This window comes from Poecilia latipinna, unplaced genomic scaffold (genome assembly GCF_001443285.1).
Source record: "Poecilia latipinna isolate Pla-1442-1.1 unplaced genomic scaffold, P_latipinna-1.0 Scaffold400, whole genome shotgun sequence".
In the NCBI taxonomy this organism is placed as follows: domain Eukaryota; kingdom Metazoa; phylum Chordata; class Actinopteri; order Cyprinodontiformes; family Poeciliidae; genus Poecilia; species Poecilia latipinna.
The window spans coordinates 375,880-387,978 of NW_015113016.1; the positions used below are offsets into that span (position 1 = coordinate 375,880).

Here is a 12,099-nt window from a genome sequence, read left to right on the forward strand (position 1 = left end):
CAAGGTCCCCACCAAGGTCCCCACCAAAACTTAGACCGAACCTACGCCCTTGATATCCTCCCCTGTCTCTGTGGTGTAGTATCCGTTGACGTTTTGATTGACAGGTCCATTGTCTGACAGACTGTGTTTCCTTCTCTGGCTCCCTTTCGTCATCCAATGGGCTTGGAGCCTCTAATGGTTACCAAGGATCCCCTGAGTTGAAATGGCTCTAACTCTAGCACACCCGCTCCTGCTGATGCGTGCAGTTGTGAAAAGTGGCATGTTGACCCTGCAACCTCCCTCATAAATGGTCAGGATTCAAGTTTGGATGTAAGAGTTGACAGGAGGAGAGGAAGAAACAAAGAACTCAAAAACAGCTCAGGAAAAATGCCTCCGAAGAGGAGAAACAATGACATAATTGATGTTGAAAATGGTGAGAGAAATGCTGTTCTTATTTACTGATGGTCCTAAATTATAAAAGTGTGTCTCTTATAGTAACTTGTGTTGGATTATTTTAATTTTTTCCCAGTTGGGATGGATGTGGATGCCGAGCCTGACAGCGACAGCGAAGGTGAGTGATTCAAGATCAGTCCTACTGAGGAGAAGAGACAAGACTGGCAATATCAGTCCAATCTGCTTTAAGAGAGAAAACATATAGTTGCTGAAAATAACTATACTTCTTCATTTGCATGTTTTTGACTATTTGATAGTTATAGTTGTTGGTGCCAACAATAGTGGAGCCGGTAATTTTATTGAAAATAATGTTTTCTGAATTTTTGATTTTTAAGAATATGCAACAGTAATAAAAGCCAAATGCATTTAAGGTGCCTACATATTTTTCTGCAACTCTACTAATATTTTATTGATAGGAAATGACTCTAAGCTGCTTCCACATTGCAAATCTCAACTTCTAATAATAAACAGTTTTTGTTTTACAGAAGAGGCGAGGAGGAAAAGTCGAAACAGGAGATCTAAGTTGCAACGTAAAGCCAAGCAAGTCAGTGAAGATGAGGATGACGAGGACGAGGCACCCCGACGACGAGGACGAAGGAAGCTAACCAAGACAGATGATGATGATGATGACGAGGACGAGACCCCTCAAAGACGAGGACGAAGAAAGCTAACCAAGACAGATGATGATGATGATGACGAGGACGAGACCCCTCAAAGACGAGGACGGAGGAAGCTGACAAAGACAGATGATGATGACGAGGACGAGACCCCTCAAAGACGAAGACGGAGGAAGACAACCAAACCCCAGGACAGTGACGAAGACGATGAGAGAGAGAAACGAAAGGCAGCAGCAAGAAAAGGATCAAAAGCCTCCAGGAAGAAGGTTTCTAAGGAGCAGAGCGATGACGAAAGTGAGGAAGACAAAGGGAGAGGAAAAAAATCTGGGAGAGCTGTGTCCAAGAAGGAGAAGGAGGATCAGAATAACGACAAGAAGGGAAACAAGAAAGGAAAAGATGAGGAAAATAAGAACAAAACGACAAGCAGGTGCAAATGTCTTTTCTCTGCATGATTGAGGATGCGTTCTGCATGCAGCCTTATTCATATTCCTCAAACAAAGATGGTTACCGAAACACACTATAGTAACATTAAGTGAGTAATATCTTAAACAAAACAAATCCCATAAATACATTTCTTATCTATGCAACTAATATTTTTAACATCAGTTAGAGGACCATAACAGCAGCTGCAAGAACAAAGTCGTTTCTGCTTGCCAGAATAAAAGAAAAGGCGTTTGCCAGTTCTCTCTTGACTGACCTATAGTTTCAAGCTGCTATTCATTAAGATTTACACACACAGAAAAAAAAATCCTCATCTCGAAACAACTTTCAGAAAGTTGTTTTTGTGACCTTTGAAACTTAGTTACTCCATTGTGGTGGAAATTTCGGACTAATCTTTCTGAATTCTGCTAAGTTCACCACAGGAGACATCTATGTACTTTTCTTCAGCAGCTTCTCCTCGCCTCCTTCACCCGCCGACTCGGATGAAGAATCATTGTCAGAGGGAGAGATTGCGGCCCTGAAGGAACAGGTGGAGGAAAAGAAGAAGCTGATTGCTACATTGAGGAACAAACCGTGGCGCATGAAGAAGAGGCTCTTGCTGCTCAAGTAAAGAGAAAAGCTCAACCAGTTGACTGAAATCTCATTTCTGTTTTCTAGGTTAAAGAGTGGGAGTGTGACAGAGGTCTGGGTTTGTTTTCATGCAGAGATCAGTGAGGACAGGTTTGCCCAAAAGAAGGGTGACATAAGAGAAGCTATAACTTTTTCATGAACTTGTTTAATGCATGTTGCTGTGGTTGACTCAATTCATGGACTTCAAAACATCATTAATCAGTAAAACAACCTCAGACTTGTCTGTACACCTTGTTTACTCTGACCATTACAATTACCAGTGGAGTGTTTTTTATTTTTCTTTGTTAACTCAATGGAGGGCATAATTTGATTCGTAATATTTTTTTTTCCATGATTGGACAAACAGGGAGGCCCAGGATTTTGTTGAAAAGTTTGAAGGAGCTCTAGGAAAAGGGAAAGGCAGGAGACTCTATGCTTTCAAAGTCATGATGACAAAGGTAAAACAATTAGCATATTGTAAGCATGACAGATAGTCTTTGTGGAAAATGAAGTTAAACTGTCCAAAACTTTTCTCCCCTAGAAACTAATCAAATTCAATCGGGATTTTGAGAACTTCAAAACGGCCTGTATACCCTGGGAGAGGAAGATAAAGGAAGTAGAAAGTTAGTACCCAAGATCTTGTTTCTCTAAAAGTCCTACTCCGCTGTCTTTCTGAGCCAGATTTTGCACATCCACAGGTCACTTTGGATCTTCAGTCGCGTCGTACTTCCTTTTTTTGAGGTGGATGTATGGTTTAAATCTGGTCCTCTTTGGGTTCATGTTTGGCCTGGTGGTGCTCCCTGAGGTAGGACTTTCTCCTCTCAGTCCTTGTTGGCAAGTGAGAGTTTCACTATAGATGCTCTCATCTCTCTTATGCTCTCCTTTCCGTTTAGGTTCTTATGGGTCTTCCATACGGGTCAATTCCCAGGAAAACTGTCCCCAGAGATGAGCAGGCTACAGCTATGGACTTCTCTGTCCTCTTTGACTTTGGGGTGAGCATATTTGCTCCATTCCTACACTTCTATGGCAAAACAAGTTGCTGAGCTAACAAAAGAAAAACCAAAACTGCCTTCCCACTTTGAAATTTGATTGTCAAATTACTTTAGATTAGACTAGACTAGTGTTTGCATGTCTTCTGTAAGTCTGTTTTGGATAATTTAATATCTTCTGCCATTATCGTCTGCTGTGGCAGCAGCATCAGGTCTTTATAAGGAAGGCTTGTTCTACCCCTGTGAACCAGGGGTAGAACCAGTCATCATCATCATCATCATAATATTTTAATTTGTCGAGACGTACCTGTCGATGGGTCGGTCAGCAGATACTTTTATTTCAGGAGGAAATACATGGAAATTGGGTTTTTTTGTGGAGATTATTGTATAAGGAAGGATTCTTCATAAAATGAGGATGATTTTAATTTGAACATCCTCATCATGAGACTGTAATACAAAAATAGTGTCTTCAGTAAGGGACTTCAAAGAGCCACTGTAACATGGACCGCTACAGGAGATCCTTCCTGCGCCTACAACAGCTCTCTGAAGAAAGCTGTAAAGTACAAACTGATCACTCCAACAGTGATTCAAAAGTATTTTTATTGGTGTTTGAGCTTAATTTCTTTATTCATTTTTTTTTATCTCCTTGTGCAATAGAATTGTGTATTTTTACTTTGAGTTTATGTTCGTGTCTTCAACAGGGTTACTGCAAGTATTCAGTTTTATTCTATGGATTCTACAACAACGATCGAAGCATCGGGGTTCTGCAGTTCAAACTCCCTCTGTCGTACCTCCTCACGAGTGTCGGCATTTTCGGATACAGCTTGTTGGTCGTCATCAGAACGTATGCAAAAGATTAGCATGCACGACGCACCGTTGTTAGGCGTACGGATGAAGGCTTACAGCTGCGATTTTCTCAGGATGGCTCGTAATGCGAATGAAGGAGGAGACGGGGGAGACGAGGGAGAATTCATCTTCAGCTGGAAAATGTTCACCAGCTGGGACTATCTGATAGGAAACCCCGAGACTGCGGACAACAAGTACGCCTCCATTACCACCAGCTTCAAGGTTGGCAGCTGTGTCCTACCAAACAAAACATTTCAAAATGCCAAAGCGTCAGGGTCTTTTGAGATGTGTAGTTCAACATGATGTTTCAGGTGGGAGACAGGTTACTGCATATTTGACGCCATTTATCCGTTTTCTAGGAATCTATTGTGGACGAACAGGAGAACCAGAAAGATGAGAATATCCACCTCCGACGTTTCCTCAGGGTTTTTGCAAACTTCCTAATCCTGTGCAGCCTTGGTGGCAGCGGGTATCTCATCTACTTTGTGGTGAAACGGTCTCAAGACTTTGCTAAGATGGACCCCAAAACGCTCACGTGGTTTGAAAACAATGAGGCAAGTCTGTACGTAATGTCCAAAGACGGAACACGAGAGCAGCAGAGGAGATCAGTAATTAACCACTCTCCTCCGGTGTATCAGGTGGAGTTTGTGATGTCACTGCTGGGGCTTGTTTGTCCTCCTCTATTTGAAACCATTGCCGAGTTGGAAGACTATCATCCTCGAATTGCCCTGAAATGGCAACTGGGACGCATCTTTGCCCTCTTCCTCGGAAATCTTTACACGTTTCTCTTTGCTCTCTTTGATGAGGTTAATGGAAAGGTACGTCGTACAAAAGACAGCAGAAATTCATAAAGAATGAATTTTTCCACTAATCATAAATTGACTACAACAGAAAAATAAAACAATTCTGCAATGTGTGCAGATATTTTCAAACTAGATTTTTAGATACAGTTTTTCTGTATTTAACTGAAATACTTAGTAATTCACCATGGATAGTGAGTTCTAGTTTTTCATCATAACTTTGTGTTGGTCTATTACATAAAATTCCCCCCCCCAAAAAAGTGGACATACATTACCTGTACCTGTTTACAGCATTTCTTAAGCTATATAGCGGTGCCACTCTGTTAGGTAGACTTTTGATGTGGTGACTTTAAAGAATTACATATATGTCACATTAAACAAGCAAAATGCTACAGTACATATTGACAGTTTGAAATGTAGAATAGCAACTTTCTGGCTAGTTTAATTAGTGTTAGCATTGTTAACAAGGATTAATGGAAAAACCTGCTGCCTGCATAATGCTATATCGGGATGTAGTTTGTTTTAGAAATCACATTAAGCTTGCAAAAGAAGAAAAAAAAAAGTTTAACAAGCTATTTAATTAAATACACCCCAAGCATTTGCGCTGTGTGAGCTAAGCTACTAAAAATGGTTTGTTTTGGTTGCATTTTTAGCTGGAAGCTGAAAAATCCATCAAGAACGCCACCGAATGGGCTTTACATCAATACTACGCCAACTACAGCTCGTTCTACAACACCACAAATGTGCCTCCTCCGAATGTGGCCCCCGCTGATGTCATCAGGGGCCCCTGCTGGGAGACTGCCGTTGGAAGAGTCAGCACTGACATTATGCGTTGTTCAATATTGATTTGAAGGCACGGACAAATGTCCTGCTTTCTCACAAGTATGACTTGCTGTCGACCTGATTGCTGCCCTTTGCTTTTGCCTCTTTTCCTGCTGCAGGAATTTGTGAAGCTAACTGTCTCAGATGTGCAGGTTACCTTTTTGACTATTCTGGTCGGTGACTTTCTACGTGCTTTCATTGTCCGCTTTCTCAATTACTGCTGGTGCTGGGACCTGGAGGCCGGATTTGTGAGTACCCACATGGGTCGCTACGTCAACGTGCCTTTTCATTTTTGCTTGTTTAGCTAACCAAAAGCGAGGTTTGCTTACATTTGCATACTCATCTCCATTTGCATTTTTTCAATGCAGCAATCAGTACAACTTTCCTCAGTTAAATAGTTGTGCTTGTAAAACACAGTAAACATGGCAAAGTTTGTATTAGCTTAAAGTGAACCTGATCTACAAAGTGACATCTGGCAAGACAGGCGATCCTAAGCATTAGGGGTAACATGAGATTGAAATGAGATCTTAATTACAGAGAGGGAGATGAATGGAGGGAGACAGAGACCGAATGACAAAGGGAGCAGCAAATACAAAGTGTATTGACCTGCTGTTTTTTAATTCAGGTCGATGTATTAATCTTGCTGTTGTGTTCATTCTAGCCTTCATATGGAGAGTTTGACATCAGCGGAAATGTCCTAGGGCTTGTATTTAATCAAGGAATGATATGGTAAATTCAATTAATCAATATATTAGGATGAGATCAATTTGTTTTTCTCTGGGAATGCATACTTCCTTAGACTTCCTTGCTGTTTACACTGTTGCTTGTCGAAAACCGCACGGTGTTAAATATTTATTCTGAACTTGCTTTATTTAAATAAATAATTAGCTCAGTGTAAGCTGATAAAATCTTATTAAAAATAATGTGACTACATTTGCTGTCATCCACAGGATGGGCGCATTTTATGCTCCTGGTCTAGTGGGCTTAAACGTCCTGCGGCTCTTGACCTCTATGTATTATCAGTCCTGGGCAGTGATGGCGTGCAACGTTCCTCATGAGCGAGTCTTCAAAGCCTCACGGTCCAACAACTTCTACATGGGCATGCTGCTGCTGGTGCTGTTTCTCAGCCTGCTTCCTGTTGTGTACTCCATGATGACTCTGTCGCCTTCCTTTGACTGTGGACCTTTCAGGTAAGTAGATGTGGGGGGCAGTGGATAGAAATTAAATACAAGTTTCATTTGGGATTAGAGTTTTTTATAGTTCTGTTAAGGAAACAGTTCTGGTTATATGTACTTTCCTGACAGTTTATTAGGTGGCTCTGTTTGATTTTTCACTCAAATAGTGAATCAGCCAACAGCTAGCTAAAGTTTACAAAGAGCATCAAAATGGAGGGATAAAGCTGATTTAAATAAGAAGCAGTCCCTTGTTCTACGCTTTGCCTCGCTTCAGCCCTTGGGGGCAGCAAATCTGAATTTAGAGTTAAATCAGGAAGCAATGATAGTTATTTACAGCAATCCTGAACTTTCCCACTTAGGTAATATTTTGCTTTTTTTTTTTTTTTGCTTTTTTTTTGATTCACTGAGCCATTGATCTAAAATGCAGTTAAACCATTGTCCTCTATTTTATGTTTTTTCTCCAGTGGACAAGAGAAGATGTACGATGTGGTAATAGACACTATACAGGCTATGCCAGCTTTTATTGGGAACATCTTTACATATGTTAGCAACCCTGGGCTCATCATGCCAGCTATCCTTCTTATGGTGTAAGTAAACTCTGAATATAAATGAAACGCTGTTTTCTGTCTCCCAAACAAATATAACTTGGGGTACTTTAAGTTTGCACATATGATCTGACAGTGATGAACTGGAAAAATACAGACTTAGGGAAACCAATACATTTTTAAAAAAAATGACCTCTGTGCCTATTTTTGTGATTACAGTGTAATTGCCTATAACTTTAGGCTAGCGTGTTCTTTAGTTTACAGACTTTTACTGCTTCACAGACTGGCCATCTACTATTTGAACACAGTGTCAAAAGCATATCAACAAGCAAATACTGACTTGAAAAAGAAGATGCAGATGGTGAGCATTAGTGTGCTCTTGTTAACTTTTTTTCCTGAAGTGTTTTGCTTTGTTTGATTGTTGTCTGCTAAACTGGTTAAAATTTCAGGCTCGGGACGATGAGAAGAATCGCAGGAACAACCAGGACAGCACCAACCAAGTGATGAAAGACTTGGAAGACCTGCTGCCGAACAAATCTCTTGCCCCGACTCCCGTTGCGGAGGAGAAACCCCTCGGTACACTGAACTTTTTAATGTGCATCCGTATTGCATATATTCAGATGCTTTTACCTTTGTCTTGAATTATTTGTCTTTTCAGATATTGTAATTGATAAGACTAGAACAACTAGAACAAAGCCAGGCACAGCAGGGAAAGGAGTAGAAGTGCAAAAGGAGGAATCACTGTCTGCCCCGAACCCCAGGCGCCCCGTGACCCGGGCCCCTGGGCCGAGAGGGGGGCCCCCCGGAAACATGAGGTCGCCTCAGCCCGAGCCTGGAAGAGGCAGAGGTCAGGGAAGAAGATGAGCAGCAAAACAAAATTTAAGCGGCTCACCACAAATAACAGCCAGTTGTGACATCACTTTCACGGTCACCAGAAGGAACTGTTGTCATTGGAGTGAGATACTTTTTTATTAAATACAAACTTTTGTACATTTGTAAATGGTAGAAATATTGATTGAACAAATGCAATAAAAGAACTATCTATAACAATTCATCAGACTGACTTTCAGAAATTGTTAGTGGGCTGTGGCTACCAAGTAGATTTAAAAAAATCCAATGGAAACATATGATCTGCTGAATTATACCAAAGCAATAAAAAGAAACAAATGATAGAAAAATAAATGTCAACTTAATGTTGTTATTGTTTGTCTAATTCTTGATACCATCTGCTGTACTTTGTCCTGTTTCTTATCCCTGCTTCTGATCTGTTTCGCCATTTGGTTTGCTTTGTCACTTGTCATTGTCCCATATGTCTTCGGTTACTCTTATCTTGTTTCCTGCTCATCAGTAACCTGCGTCCTTTCACCTGATGAGTCTCATTAGCACACATGACTCTCAAAAGTGCATAAACATCCCTGTTAAAATGCCAGGTTGTTGTGATGGAAAAAATTAAGGCTGCGATAAATTATTTCAAAGTTTTTCCACGTTTAATGTAGCATTTACTTTACAATTCAACAGAAAAACAAACATGCTGCAATACATTGGTTATGCAAGTCTGCAATATTAAATTAATATTTGGCTGAAGCACCACTTTATTGAATCTCAGCATCTAGTTTTGTTTGGTACACATCTAAAACCACTAAGTGAATCTTTATTAGCATAAAATAAACTCAGTTGCTCTATAAGACTGTTGTAATATTTGCTCATCTGCACCTCTTTAGACAAAACCATAAAGGATCTAAAGGATCTCAACAAAAACTTAATTTTTCTCCAAAGATTTACTACAAACGCAACACAGAAACGGTACCAGAACATTCCCAAGATGTGAACAGACTAAATGACGTGTGTTATTGTTACCCAACATAGTGTAAGCCAACAGGGTACATGTATCATTTCAGCTAATATTAGAATTTTAGACCATTTCATCCACAACACGAAAGGAGCTGCAGGACTTTTTACAAGTATTAATTGTTCTAGATGTGACAATGATCTTCTGTATCCTCCATATCTTTGGCCTGAAGAGTTAGGGTGAAGCTTTTTATTCCAAATAAAATATCCAAGGCCGGCTAAATTTTCTTGAAACCTTGTCAGAGAACGTGCCGATCTGATGCAAACAAACTAGAACATGAGTTAATAATCATCAAGGTATTATTATCATTACTAAAACGGCCAAACATAGTGGTGGCAGCATCATAATCTGGGCTTACTTTACATTTTTGACCCACAATCTAAAGGTGTCTGTCAAAAAGCTGAAAATAGAGAGCGGTTTTAGTTTTTACCATCATGTTTAGTCCAAGAATAGATTCAAACCAACCAAAGAATTATCAGAAATTTAATGCATCTTCCAAGACATGCCATTATGGATGTAGGCTGAAATATAAAAGTGCATTTTAAAGGAGTGCAGATACTTTGCAAGCTGAATTTCTTTGGACAGAGAGGTGTTTCTGCAGGAGGATCTTATGGGAACTGAAGGGGAGATGAATCTCTCTTCTATCAGTAGAAAGCATTCTGCTAAACACATTGGAGATTTTGTCCTTTGTTGTTCTGCACAAGTGATAAATGAGGCTCCTACTGTGTAATTAGCAATGATCTCTGGATATTTTCTTCATATCTTTCTCTCCAGTTGACTCATATTTCCAGCAGTTCTCAGTTGTTGTTCTTTATTATCTGTCAAAATAATTTAACATAAAAATTAAAAACGAAAACATGGAAGTCGGCTGTTTCCTTTGCAAATGTTCCTCTTAAGCCTAAATTGCACTCCATGTGTGTCCGTCTACTTGCATGGAAAAGTTAATTAGGACTTCCTGGGGTGTAACTAGCTCTTTCATGTAACCCTTAGATCCAATTCCCATCAAGTAAACAGAAAGTGCCAGAGGAAGTGCTGGCATCGGCAGAAGGTTAACACCAGAGGGTCAAAGGTTACAACCGGCATCGCAGAATTAGGCCGGCTCTGAACAGTGGAGCAGCACCAGTTTGTACGGAGACGAGGGCAGGCCGGGACAAACGTACCACCAGAGCTGAGCCTGGATTAAATTGGCTTAAAAACCCCCTCCCAAAAGCTGACATGGTAATAGAAATATTTTGTAGAAAGAGTTGGACGTATAACCACAGAGAACATACTTTGGTTGACCCAAAAGATTTATACTGGTCAGAAACTGGTTGGTACTTTCTGAGCAGCACATTAAGAACACCAGAGTAAAGCCACTGTCACTGCAGACAAAATAAAAGTTACACCTCTGTCCAATGTGCCTTGCAAAAGTAAACACAGCCGTTTAACTGTTTTTCACAATTATACATGTTACAACTTAGTTTAATTGTAATTTTATGTTACAGGGTGGTGTGTTTAAGCAGTGCATAATTGCTAAGTGGAGTGTAAAGGACAACTGGTTTCATTAATACTTAATACAACTATCCTCTTCTGTTACAACTGCAAGGCTTCTAGAGTCTTTTATCACGTTTGTGCTGAAATTTGTGCCAATTCTTTGTCTCAGTACAGCTGAAGTTCAGTCAGATCGGATAAGTAACGCGGTTCTTTTCAAAGAAAAAATAGTCACGTACAGTCACAGAACTAATAGATTTTTTTGAAGCAGATAAATGAAAACAAAGCTGAAAAAAGCCCACAAACTACAAGAGTAGCTCAAATGGGAAAGGAGTTAGCATATACTAAAATTTTCACAATTTATATCAAGATTTGTGTCTTTTAATCTGATGTCACACTGCTTCATTCGTGTGCTTGAACTTTTCACATTATGCTTATTTACAACAAGATTTATTGTAGGTTATTTGATTTTTCACTTGAATCGAGAGGCATTCTAACACATTAATATACTTTAATCTAAACCATCCCAGGTAACGCTGCCTGTATGTTTAGCACTGTCCTGTTTCAAAGCGAATCCCCCCCACATCCGTTTGACGACTCACCCTGGCTCCCTGCAGTGAGCGTGTCTGTCAGATGGGACCAGGAGAGCATGATGGAGCAGCAGGTCAAAGGAGCTGTCAATGGAGCTTACAGTGTTGGGCGTCCTGCAGCTGAGCCTGAGCTAAAGTGACAGTGAGCTCAAGCTAAGAAAGAAGATAGAGGGGGTTGAACGGTGAGAGAACAAGACTCGGACAAAATGTAAAATAAGTCGTAGAGGCAAACAAAACAAGGAAGCAATTTGAGTATGTTTCAGAAATGACAAAATGTACAAATATAAAGAGCAAAGAAAGAAATGTGGGCATCAGATGTAGCAGTCTTCATTTGAAATGCTAATATCACAATGCAATTAAAAGGTTTTATCAAAAGGCATTGCAGGTGCATAGTGAAAAGAAATTAGAGTCAACAATCCACAGTATAATTAAACTGTTACACTTTCTTTAAATTATAACCACAAACATCAGTATATTTTGTTTTAATTGTATGTCACAAAATACAAAGTAGTGGTTCATACTAATGTGGAGAGAAAATAATAAAATTGTTTTAATGAAAAAAATAAAAAACTTAATTATTTTTTGATTATTCTGAGCTGCATTTACAGCTCCAAGTCTTTTGGGATAGGCCTCTTTCAAATTATCCCATTACAACTGTCCTTTCCCCCCAAAAAATAACTCAAGCTCAGTCAGATTTGACTGGGATCATCTGTATTATTTTCCTTTTTAGGTCTGGAGTTCAGAATGATAGGAAATCCTAAAACAAAAACCTTTCCTTCGTATCTCAGGCTCCATATGTTTAGGATAGTTATACTACAATAAAGTGCACCAAGACCCCAGTTGTAAGCAACTTTTCAGCCTCTGACAGACTTTCTTTCAATAAACTATCACCAGCTTCCCTGTTCCAGAACTAA

At 39.8% G+C, this 12,099-nt stretch overlaps 1 protein-coding gene across 2 annotated transcripts; it reads left to right on the plus strand.

Moving 5' to 3' along the window:
- The first annotated feature begins 58 nt into the window (after window positions 1-58).
- tmc2b (transmembrane channel-like 2b) lies at window positions 59-8,756 on the plus strand. 2 transcript variants are annotated; one of them, XM_015037308.1, is made up of 20 exons: window positions 59-412; window positions 509-550; window positions 918-1,476; window positions 1,938-2,096; window positions 2,467-2,557; window positions 2,641-2,722; window positions 2,798-2,904; window positions 2,993-3,091; window positions 3,790-3,932; window positions 4,009-4,156; window positions 4,294-4,488; window positions 4,573-4,752; window positions 5,388-5,546; window positions 5,676-5,804; window positions 6,218-6,285; window positions 6,507-6,746; window positions 7,196-7,318; window positions 7,559-7,637; window positions 7,726-7,852; window positions 7,935-8,756. In XM_015037308.1, the coding sequence occupies exons 1-20, from the start codon at window positions 367-369 to the stop codon at window positions 8,138-8,140; spliced, it is 2,982 nt and encodes a 993-aa protein (XP_014892794.1). In that variant the 5' UTR covers window positions 59-366; the 3' UTR covers window positions 8,141-8,756. The 2 variants fall into 2 exon arrangements, with proteins under 2 accessions (XP_014892794.1, XP_014892795.1); XM_015037309.1 differs by lacking the exon at window positions 7,935-8,756 and having other exon boundaries at window positions 7,534-7,637; window positions 7,726-7,817.
- The last annotated feature ends 3,343 nt before the right edge of the window (window positions 8,757-12,099 follow it).